General features: G+C 43.0%; 1 protein-coding gene across 5 annotated transcripts; it reads left to right on the plus strand.

The window, feature by feature from the left end:
• The first annotated feature begins 204 nt into the window (after positions 1-204).
• LOC107760549 (5-formyltetrahydrofolate cyclo-ligase, mitochondrial) lies at positions 205-4091 on the plus strand. Of its 5 annotated transcripts, none has more exons than XR_001642424.2 (8): positions 205-431; positions 1383-1523; positions 1958-2116; positions 2505-2546; positions 2629-2674; positions 2871-3053; positions 3270-3340; positions 3504-3569. XR_001642424.2 is itself a non-coding variant. In XM_016578614.2 (7 exons), the coding sequence occupies exons 1-7, from the start codon at positions 233-235 to the stop codon at positions 3638-3640; spliced, it is 795 nt and encodes a 264-aa protein (XP_016434100.2). In that variant the 5' UTR covers positions 205-232; the 3' UTR covers positions 3641-4091. The 5 variants fall into 5 exon arrangements, 1 of the variants encoding a protein (XP_016434100.2); XR_012700223.1 differs by having other exon boundaries at positions 2876-3053; XR_001642423.2 differs by having other exon boundaries at positions 2871-3340; positions 3504-3582.
• Positions 4092-12386: the final 8295 nt, after the last annotated feature.

Consider the following 12386-nt stretch of genomic DNA (forward strand, 5'->3'; position numbering starts at 1 on the left):
CAGCATTCATTTTCTACATTTCTTTGGATATATTGTAATTTTGGACCCAAATTTTGGGATTATTATTTATATATTAGCCACTAAGCAGTCTGCCTAGCGGTATATTTGTTTTTAAAAAAAAAACAATGCAGACTTATATAGCATGATTAATTATTTTATTTTTATTTTGTGAGAGAAAAAAGAACTTCCATGATTGCTTATGAGAGCAGGGAAGTTAGTTAACAAGGCAGCAATGGCGCTGATGTCCAATTCGTGCAAGATAGCATCACCCTCATTGTGTTCCGCAATGTTACACCCGACCCCAAATCCTCGCCGTTCATTCATGGACGATCCCCGCCAGCTCGAAGCTATTTTCCAGAAAAAGCAGTCACTCCGATCCAAAATTCGTAAAGAGCTGAAGAATATGAGTCCCATTCAACGAGCCCATGAAGGTCCAATTCCTATTTCCCTATTTTTGTATAGGTAGTGTAATGATATAGAATTGCACATATTATGTTTGTGTTTTTGTCTGCTTAAACTCAAAGGTCATTTCGATTCATCATTTAATCAACTAGGCCTTGATTCCAAACTTGTTGAGCTCGGCTATATGAATCCCTCTTCTATTTGGGCTTGTTTCGTTTCAATACTTATAATTTTTGTTTTAAGGCAAATTAAGGTTCTCTTAATCTCACTCTATTCGTTTGAATACTGGATAGTAATTTTTCTCTCTAGACAAATTAGGGTTTTCTGAATCCTGCTTTCATCCCTAAGATGACATACAGGTTTCTAGCTAGACCAAAATAAGACTGTCCCAACTATCATATGGAAGTTTAACGACTACTAAGTCTTAATTCCCACTAGTTTGTATCGCCTATATGAATTATTTGCTCATGTTGTTTGCTAAACTTGCTTTAATTTCAAGATATTGTATTGTATGTCTTGAGACAGCTTCTTCGATGTAGATTTCATTAAAATAACAGATTTTTGCTTCGCTAAAAATGGTTGAATGAGTTCGAGTCAGTTGTTACTGTAGAAATGTTATGGACAATGACGTCCTGAAATACTTGTTTGGTGTTTGTCCTATTATCGTAAAATTTGAACTGTCAAAGTATGCAATTCATGAAATTAGCTTCTTGGAGCCACAATGATGAAATCGCTGTTGGATGCTTTCGGATTATTGAAGCGATAAAGTGAACCCTGGAAGTCACTGCCTAGCTTGCTAAATGACTCTCCTCTCTGTTGCTTTGCTGTCTGAATCACTATGGCCTGACGACTTCTTTGCCTTAGCCAATACCACTGTTGCTGCTTGTGTTTCTTTGTCCTACATCTAGCTCAATTTTTGTTACTTTTCGTCGATTAAATTATCTATGAACTGTTTATATTTGTGTTGGTCCTTTTCTCAGATAATGCGATACAGAATATTGTTTTAGAAGCCCCATGGTTCAAATCCAGCCAGAGCCTGTGTGCTTATGTTAGCTCAGCTGCTTTACGAGAGGTTGGCACTTCAAAAATTCTTGCAGAAGTTCTATGCAATGAATCCAGTGGTAAGTTTCTTCTGGTTTCTATATGGTACCTGAATATTTCTGCTGTTAGAATTATTGTAATTTTCCTTTGGGATTGCATCAGTATCTGCGATTGAAATGTAGTATTCTGCATGTAAAATTTTCTTCTGTTGGAAAGTCTGATCAAACTTTGAAAGATTTTTGTATTTTTTTTTCATTTTATTCATTTCTTTTTTCTTTCTTTCAAATGTCTGCACTGCATACGTTAAAAGATACAATTCAGAAAATTTCTCCGAATTGTAAGGAAATCTGAAGTAAAATGCATAATTGCTGAGCATTCACTTTATTGCCCCGAGTATAGCGGACTGAAATATCAATAAATTGCTATATTCATATATAAAATGGAAATGCATAGATGTACAGACAGAAAAATTATTATGCTGTGGATTCGCTTAACGATAAGTTTGGTTGGTCAGAACAGGAAAAACAAAAGACAGTGTACGTACCGCGTGTAGAAGACAGATTTAGCAACATGAAAATGCTGAAAATTTCGAGTCTGAATGATCTAGTGCTAAGCTCGATGGACATTTTGGAACCACCCCCAGTTGATTCTGATGGAAAAGAGCGTGAAGATGGTATTTTGATTGATGCTTTATTTTTCGTAATTCCTACTTTTATCATTACTGTGAAGATGCTTAAGTTGATTTGCATTGGTTTGGTTTGATATCTTGCAAACTTGCTTTGTGAATTGTCTTGAATGTGCTCTACTCAATAAGAATTTGTATATTAAGAGTACTTGTTGGATCTCTTGTTGGTTTTACTCTGTTTTTAGTCATCTTTGCTCCGCACAGCTTCTTCTCACGTGTTGTACCAGAAGTATGACGAATGAGGTGAATTCTTATACCTTAGTCATAAGATGAATACAGCCTGTGAGAACTGAGCTGTAAATTTGCTTCTCATGCTTATAAATTTAATTTGGTTTGGCCTACACACTTGTATTTCTGAAGGATTTATTGGTTCTAGTTATGCAGGCTTGTGAACCTGTGGACTTGGTTGTTCTACCTGGTAATGGCCTGCCTCATCTTGTTTGTTTAGCCTATGTAATACTCGTACGTCCTTTAGCCCATTTTTTCCCTTGTGTTGCTAGGGCTTGCATTTGACAGATCTGGACAAAGGTTGGGACGTAATGGAGGGTAGGTTTATCCATCACTGCTGTAAGTTTTTGTTTCTATTTGGTAATAACAGTAGTGGCTCTTTCTTATCATCTCTTTGTAGTTTTGCTTTTCATCTTTTTTATCATTTAAACATATGTCATGTTCAACTGTAATATAATTGGAGTTCATAGATCATAATGGTTTAAAATAATTGGGCATCAAAATTACTCTAAAGGGCAGCCCGGTGCACAAAGCATCCCGCGTTCACGCAAGGTCCGGGGAAGGGACGCACCCCAAGGGAGTGTGATGCAGGCAGCCTACCCTGATGCAAGCATCAGTGGCTGATTCCATGGCTCAAACACGTGACCTATAGGTCACATGGAGACAATTTGACCGTTGCTCCAAGGCTCCCCTTCAGGTATCAAAATTACCCTATTGCAGTAAAATTGGGTTTCCTTGATTTTCGGTGCTTAATTGATGCATCTCCCGTAACAGCTACCAGAAAGCTGCCTTTTCTTAGTTAGCAAACTGCTCATGCAGATTTATGAAATTTATAACTCTATAATTAAACTGAATGCAATTATCTTTTCTTAATCCCTTTGTTTTGGTTCTGGCATACGGCAAATTCCTGAAGTTATTATGATATGTTCTTGAGGAAGTATGAAGATCTAATCAAGGAGAAACACTGGAAGCAACCCTTACTAGGTAATACTCTGACTCAGTATTTTCCTTGGCATTATCATATTGACTATATAGGAGAATCTCTAAACAAGTTATCTCTTTATGTCTTCTTGCTACTATGCATGTGAAAGTGTTGTGAAGCCTTCATCTTATACCATCTCAGTTTAATTAAAATTCTCTCTTGCAGTTGCCCTTGCATATTCCATTCAGATAGTGGATGAGGGTGCTATCGGTGTCACTCCTAATGATGTTCCAGTAGACGCACTCGTTTCACCAGCTGGCTTCTCTCCCATAAGTCCAGTGGCCTTGAAGTTATATGGTTAATTGTCTCTAGCACGAATATACATCAGGAAGTTTTTCCCCGGAACACATTCTTCACATGTGACTGGTCCGCTGATACCAATATGTCAGGTATTTCAGTGAGTAGTAGGATACTGCTTGTCCGATTACTACGCCAAGTTTTACATATCTATCGGGATGCTTGATCAACTTGTTTACTGGACGAAGTAATGCTCCAAGGTTTCTAGTTTTATGGAGTTTACATCGTAGAGTTGTAAACTTGCTGAGGTCTGATGGTTGTTATAGTCCAGTAGTGGTCATGAAAGAACCTATGAGACAACACAACAAGATTTCTCCTCCCAGTGGCATGATCTTGTTCACTTTTGGGGTTTGTTCAGTTGGGAGTAAAATGTGTAAACTGCTTTACATAATTACTTTGTTTTTCTTCTTAAAATTGATTTATACTAAGATTTATATCTTTCTTTATCATTTACCATTTGGTTGGCTTTTAAGTAGTGGTCATGTTGGCGAATGGTAATTGTTTGACCAAAAAGTTCTAAACCCTTTTAGTTAAACCAATTTAATAAATAGATATGGGGTGAATTCAAGTTAAAAGTAATAAATTCTAGATCCGAAATTAATCAACTTAGACGGTGTGGGTCTGTGTCCAAGTTAACAAATGCTGAGTTAATGCTCAATAACTAGTAATTAATGCGATGACGAAAACATTCAATAAATGTGATAAATGGCATTAAATGTAATAAGAAAGAATTTGTCACCCAAATATTGGATGAAATGGGTGATTCCTTTTTCTGACTACAACGTGTGACAATAGACAAATGAAGTGGACTATGTGTTATTGGATCTTGTGAACCAAAGAAGAATAGTATGTGATGGAGCCAAACAAGAGAGACGAAACCAGCTTTTTGTATGTTCCTAATAGTTAACTCTTTACAAGATGTTCTTTCACAAAAGTTCTGATCCCCCAAACGTTTATCTCTCTTCCTATTTATAAGAGATATCCCTAGAAAACCCTAAAAAGTACAATATGGGAGAATATAGGATGGCGTCATGACCACGCGTGTCATCATTACTCATCTTCCCGATGCAATGCGTCGTTTTCGACGCCTCTGTTGCTTCGATCTTAGTGTCAGTGACAGTTTCTTGCATTGATCTTGGTGTCGGTGACAATTTCTTGCATCGATCTTGGCGCCAAAGCACCTTTTAAATAGGGGAAGGGAGATTCAAAAATGAGACTTTTCGAACTTCATACTCATTTGGCACTTTGCTTATTCTTCTGCTTCTTCTCTAACCCTTGCTTCCGCTTCACTTCTGCTTTTCAGCTCCAGCTTTCCTGTTGATCATACACTTCCCGTTGATACCCTTCTTCCGGTTCTACTGTATACACGTTTATTGCAGAAATGACAAACTCCCCTCACACTTCTGATATAGTCTCTGATGCCACCCCTTTATCAGTAGTTATGCCTTCTGGTAGCGGCGAACCCACGATTGCGAAAGACGAAAGTTTTCCTACCGTGGAGGAGATAGTTCCTCGGAACCCGTCGATCAGAAATGACTTTCAGAAGGAACCTGCCCCTGCTTCTGAGCAGGTACTATCAGTCATGGGATCGAAGCAAATATCTGACCTGTGGACTAAATTTCGTATTCCTACTCACGTCTACATCGTTCCAGCGAGGAACGACTCAATACAAGTTCACCGACCTGGGTATTGCGCTTTCTACCAATACCCATTTTTGGTGGGTTACTCTATTCCTCTTCCCCCACTTGCTGAGGAGTTCTGCCTCTTTTATGGCGTCTGCCCGGGAGCTTTCCCCTTACCTATATAAAGCTTTTTTTATGTTGGCGAAGTTCGCAGAGTTGGCCGGTTGTGAAGTCTCCAATCGTCATTTGTTGCACCTCTTCACGCCTAGTTTCTATAGAGGCACGCTGATTCAACTCCGCCATCGGGGGACTAAAGGATTGGTGACAGGGATGGATGATAAGGCGAACCGCCGGTTCTGGTGCAACTACTTCTTTGTCAGGATCGAGCACCTAGTGGCGGACCCGGCCGGGTTCCCTGAGCAGTGGAACTTCAATCGAAGGGGCTTTTACCGTTCGTCATGTGTTTTGTTTATCCCACCTCTTTTGTTTCTGACTTACTCATGTCTTTCTACTTTCAGCTGGTAAACATCCACCTCCCCTGGTTCCTGACATTGAATATTGGGTGGCTCGCGTCTTACCTCATACTGTAGGGATTTGTGATTGGTTGTCATTTAACAGGCAGTTCGGTCCCAAGTCTTTGACTAGTGAGTCTGATTTCCTTTTCTACGACCCTTTTGCTTTCGTTATAGCTTACCACTGCCTTGTCGTCATTTTTGTTAAACATGATTTTGTTTTTGCGCCAGTTCGGCGAGCTTCTAAAAAGACAAAGGCTCTGGTGCCCGTGTTCCGCCAAGCAATCGCATCGGCTGGAATGCAATTTGTACTAGCTGAGTCTGTACGAGAGAATCAAACTCTAGCTCTGCCGTTGGGTGATTCCACTCCACAAGCAGTCGTTACGTCGGTTGAGACCTCTGATCACCACATCCTGCACCTGATTGATGAGTCGTCTCATGACGAGGGGGAGGCGGTACTGAGGAAAAGGCAGAGGGTGGAGACTGGAAGGGTTGATGTTACTGATACCGAGTCGGAAAGGCCCATTGATTTGGACACGGAGGCGACGCCTTTACTTGGCATTGAGGCTGCTCCCATGTCGGCTATCGTCACGGAGGGAGGGCTGTCATAAGTTGAGGGGACCTATGTCTAAGGGGAACCTGCACGAATTGTCTGGTCGGCTCATCATCAGTGGACGGAAGGGATAAAACCGTCCTTGTAGAAGATGATGAGTTGGGCTCCGATATCGACCCTGAGGAGATGCAGGCTTTTGAGGAGAGGTTCACCCGAGTGGAGATAAGGACAGAGGGGCCTGATCGGCAGATAGTCATTCCCATGGATTACGATCTCTTGTCCAACTCGGAACGGGTGGTGTCGGCCTTCACTCCTCTGTGTGCGGATTCTGAGAATAGGGCGCTGCAGACACTGAGGGATGCGGATTGTCGTTGGGCATATCCAGCATGGCCTTGCGAGTGAGTTTGCTTTTCCCATGTTAGTGTTAATTCATTTCGTATGGGTAATTTGCTGCCGCTGACCTGTCTTCTTTTGAATGTCACACCCTCATCATGGAGATTGAGCGTGATCGGCGAGAAGAGCGAAGGACGGCCCTCTTCAAGAAGAAGGTGTCCAAGCACAGAGAGTACCATTCAAAACACCGAACGCTAGTTGACTTTCTTAACCAGGACAGCCAATTCCAGATGCTCCGTGATTGGCTCAATCAGAAAGATAAGGAGTTGAGGTAGAAAGACAAAGAGCTTATGAGGGCCATCGACAGATGTAGTGTGCTTGAGGGGGCGTTGAAGGCTAAAGAGGATGAGCTCGAGGTGAGCAAGGGAGTGACGACCGAAAATACTAACTTTTAGGCGCAGGTGGCGTCTTTAAGGGCCGAGCTCGAGCATAGTGAAACAAGGGTCGTCAACATGCGGGATGAGTTGAGCACCACGGTTGAAGAGTTGGGTAGAGCCGAGAAAGAAAGAATGGCCGCTGTGGCGGAGGCGGCAGCCTTAGGGGGTGCCCTTCAAGTTTGCAGGTTTAAGCGAGCTACGGCGGAAACTTCGGCGCTTAAGGAAGCGAGATTTGAGGAGAGGATTGGGGGTTTGGATGCGGAGTTGTCTCATCTGAATGAGCAGGTTGTCGCCCTAAGGGCCGATAAGGCGCAGGTGCAGGCTCAGCCATCCACTTCTCATACTTCTGTCGCTCCCGGTATGTCACGTGAGTTGTATGAAATGTGGGTTCATGCTGAGGCCCAACTTGACATATATAGGTCTCTAAAGACGGCTGGGAAGATTTTCGAGGCTGAATTTGAGGATGTTCGAGATAAGGCGCGTGCAGCTTGTGACGCTTGTGGTTATGATCCTGATACGCCCGGAGGAGACGATGACGAAGACGCCTTGGATAGGCTTGCCTCCAACCCTTGGTACGACGATGAGTATGTCGGTGACTTTGGTGATGGCGGGATGATGTGGCGTGAAGCCTTTGTACTTGATTTTTGCTTTTTTGTGTTTTGCTGTTTTTGTGGGGGCGTCTTTCCAGCCCTTTGTAAAACTGTATTGGAATGGAATGATTGAAATCAAACAGTTGTCTTTTGTTGTGTATTTCTAGCTCTTCTTTTTCTCTTTTTTCTGAGTTCTTTTGCGAGAAAGTTCCTGACTTTTAGTTTGATTGGAATGAGGTCGAATGTATATTGATTGGAACGAGGCCGAATGTAAGTTAATTCGAGCGAGGTCGAATGTAGAATGATTCGAACGAGGTCAAATGTATATTGATTTGAACGAGGATGAATGTAAGGTAATTCGAGCGAGGTTGAATGTAGAATGATTCGAACGAGGTCGAATGTAAGTTAATTCAAACGAGGTCGAGTTTAGGTTAATTCAAGCGAAGTTGAATATAGAATGATTCGAACGAGGTCAAATGTATGTTGCCTTTGCGTTGGCATGATGTGCAAATTTGGTGGAGACATAAGAAATACTGCTTTATTTATTCATTGGAGAATACTACATTTCTCTTTGGTTTGTACATACATTTGAGGAGTCCCAGTCTATCTAGTCCCTTCATCACTTGGCCTAGAGAGGTAGTCGATAGGCGGGGCGATGAACTAAATACCTAAACTCTGAGACGCCCCCTTCATCGCCTCATTAAAAACCTCCCCGAGAAAACCCAATTGGGACAAAACTCAAGTGAGGGAAAAAGAGTACGACTTGGAGGACGTCCATCTTCAGAAGTTGAAGTATTTGAGGTGGGCGACCTTCTAATTGCTTGGTAGTAGTTTTTCCTCCATTGTTTCTAGTCGGAATAACCCTTTGTTTGTTGTTGTTGTGATTTTGTATGGTTCATCCCAATTGGTTTCCAGTTTGCCTTCTCGTGGGTCTTTGCTCGCTTGTGTTTTGGCTTTGAGTACATAATCCCCTACCTTGAGTGTTCTGGCTTTGGCTTTTTTGTTGTAATATCGTTCTGCTTGCTGTTTTTGAGCTATCATTCTTACGTAGGCCATGTCTTTTCGTTCATCTGTTTCGTCGAGGTCTTATTTTTTGCTTTCATCGTTACTTGGTCCGCTCTTGTTGGAGTATCTTAAACTTGGCTCCCCTACGTCGACTGGTATCATTGCGTCAGTCCCGTAGACTAGTGAATATGACGTTTCTCTTATGCTCGTTTTTGGCGTGGTGCGGTATGCCCATAGCACTTTCGGTAGCATTTTCGACCGCGGTCCCTTGGCGTCTTCAAGCTTCTTCTTCGTGATGTTCAGTATTGTTTTGTTAGAGGATTCTGCCTGACCATTGCCTGCGGGATGATATGGCGTGGAGAGTATTCGCTTGATGTGCCATTTCTTGAAGAATTCGGCGGTCTTTTTCCGTTAAATTGGGGTCCGCTGTCACAACTGATTTCTTTGGGGATGCCGAAACGGCATATGATGTTCCTCCATATGAATGTGATAATTTCATGTTCTCGTATTTGGGCGAATGCACCTGCTTTTATCCACTTGCAAAATAGTCAGTCAAAACCAAAAGAAATCTTATATTACCTCGTCCCGCTGGAAGGGGTCCGACGATTTCCATCCCCCATTTGATGAATGGCCAGCGATGTGACGGATGGAGGTGCTCGCCCGCCTGGTGGATCATTAGGGCGTATTTTTGGCATTGTTCACACTTTCTAATGAAAATCGGTGGCTTCCTTTTTCATGGTGGGCCAGTAATAGCCTGCCCGTATGAGGCATCTAATGAGGGCTCGATTACCTGTGTGTGCTCTACAATGGCCTTCATGTACTTCTTCGAGGACGCGCCTAGTTTGGTTTGGTCCTAGGCACTTTGCCAAGGGACCGCCAAACGTTCTTTTGTACAACTCATGGTTGATGATGTTGTATTGGGCTGCCTGCATTCGAAGCTTCTTGGCTTCTTTTTTATCAGGTGGGAGTACTCCGTCCTACAAATATGACATAATACGGTTGCGCCGGTCCCAAGTCAAGTTTATAGTGTGTACCTCAATTTGGTCTATCGACGAACGGAGGAGGGTGACCACGTTTTCTTTTCCGCTTATGTTCTTGGTGGCCGCTGCTAATTTGGCAAGGCCTTCTGCTTTGATGTTTTGTGCTCGTGGTATCTGGTCGAGTTGGTACTCGTCGAATTCGGGCAGTAGCTTATGAATTTCTGCTTGATATTTTTGTAGCCTTTGTTCTTTTATTTGGAAAGTCCTTGTGACTTGGTTGACGACGAGTTGGGAGTCACATCGGAGGATGACTCGTCGTGCTCCATACTTGAGAGCTAGTTTCAATCCTGCAATTACGGCCTCATACTCGACCTCATTGTTAGTCATGTCAGGATACCGTATGGACTGGCGAATGACTTCGTCCGTTGGGACCTCGAGAACGAGTCCCAGTCCAGATCCTGCCGCGTTGGAGGCATCATCGATGTACAAGACCCATAGGTCGGGTAACTTGGGAAAGGTATAGGCGACTTCCTGCTGGGCCTCAGGTGATATTTTAGCGCTGAAGTCGGAAAGTACTTGCAACTTTATCGTTGCTCGCGGCTGATATGTTATATCGTGCTCGCTTAATTCGATTGCCCACTTGGCCAATCTACCCGATAGCTTGGGTTTATGTAAGATGTTTCTTAGGGGGAATGTCGTGACCACCGAGATGGCGTGGCATTGGAAATAGGGTCTCAGCTTTCGTGAAGCTATGACTAATGCCAAGGCCAGTTTTTCGAAGTGGGGATACCTCGTTTTGGCATCGACCAAGGTTTTGCTAATGTAATATATTGGAGATTGCGTACTTTTGGTTTCACGGACAAAGACTACGCTTACAGCGACGTTGGACACAACCAGGTAGATTAAGAGACATTCGTCTGGTTCTGCCTTGGCGAGTAATGGGGGTGAGGACAAGTATGCCTTTAGTTCTCTTAGGGAATTGATGCATTTAGAATTCCACTGGAGTCCATTGTCCTTTTTTGAGAATGTTGAAGAATTTGTGACATTTGTCAGAGGATCGTGAGATGAACCTCGACAGGGCGGCTATACGGCCGGTCAACTTCTGCACTTGTTTCTTGTTGGTCAAAATTTCAGGTATTCCCTTTATAGCCTTGATTTGGTCGGGATTGACCTCGATGCCTCTCTGCGACACCAAAAAATCGAGGAACTTTCCCGAGGTCACGCCGAAAGCACACTTATGGGGTTCAGCTTTATGCCGTATCGTCTGAGTATGCTGAAGGCTTCCCTTAGGTGGTCGATGTGGTCTTCTTTTCTTTTTGATTTGACTAACATGTCGTCTATATAGACTTCTGTCATTTTGCTGAGTTGCTCTTTGAACATCTTGGTGACCAGCCTTTGATAGGTTGCCTCTGCATTTTTCAACCCGAACGACATGACTCTATAGCAGTATGTCCCTTGGTGGGTGATGAAGGTGGTTTTTTCTTGGTCCCCCTCTTCCATGAGGATTTGGTTGTAGCCTGAGTAGGCGTCCAAGAAGTTTAATAACTCGTGTACTGTTGTTGCATTGATGAGTTGATCGATGTGAGGCAACGGGAAGGAGTCTTTTAGGTAGGCTTTGTTAGGTCCGTGAAGTCTACGCACGTGCGCCATTTCCCATTTTTCTTTTTTACCATGACCATGTTAGCGACCCATTGGGGGTATTTGACTCTCGAATGGAACCGTTGGTTAGCAATTTTTTTACTTCTTCGTGGACGGCCTCGTTGATTGCAGCATTGAACTTTCTTCTGATTTGTTGTACCGACGGGTATAGTGGATCGACATTCAGCTTGTGTGTTGCAATGTCTTTCGGTATACCTGGCATATCTGCATGAGAGAAAGCAAACAGATCGGCTCTGTCAGTTAAAAATTTATGGAATTTACCTGGTTTTGTGAGTCTGTGGCCGATATAGGCTTTTTTGCTATGGTTGCTTTCGTCCAGTTGGATGGGATCAAGGCCTTCCACTGTTGATCCTATGGTTTCCACGACATTGGTGTCTCTGACGATGTCTGTTTGTTTGTCAGACTCGGTCCCCAACTTCGGTAATTTCTATGATCTTGAGCCTTCCTATTTTAACTGTTGAGTGTATGTGCAACCTTGGGCGATGCGGTAGCATTCTTGAGTTGTGCGTTGTTCACAACGGATGCTGAATATTCCCCATGGGGTAGGGAACTTGATGACCTGATATAAATTGGACGGGATGGCCCTCATGGCGTGTATCCAGGGTCGCCCTATAATGGCGCTGTAGGCTGTGTCTTGGTTCATGACATGGAACGTTGTTTCCAGGGTGACGCTCCCGGCCAAAACGAGCAATGTTATCTCTCCGAAGTTTCGTTCAACTGCACTTAAAACCTGTTAGTGTTGTACAACATGGTACTGTCTTATCCTCGAGTCTTATTTTTATGAGAACTCAGGGGTGGATAATACACGCTCCGCTCCCGTCGTCTACCATGATTCTTTTTACATCGGTATTTGAGATTCGTAAAGTAATAACAAGAGCGTCGAAATGAGGAAAGGTCAAACCGTGGGTATCCGACTTATCGAAGATGATACTATCTTCGAGGTCATCATACCGTTCATGGGTGATCGATCGCTTCAATTTGTGTGTGGTAGTGAACTTCACATGGTCGATTGTTGCTTCATCGCCTCCGCCGATGATCATTTGTATGGTACAGGCAGGGG

Source organism: Nicotiana tabacum, chromosome 16, assembly GCF_000715075.1.
Source record: "Nicotiana tabacum cultivar K326 chromosome 16, ASM71507v2, whole genome shotgun sequence".
Lineage (NCBI taxonomy): Eukaryota > Viridiplantae > Streptophyta > Magnoliopsida > Solanales > Solanaceae > Nicotiana > Nicotiana tabacum.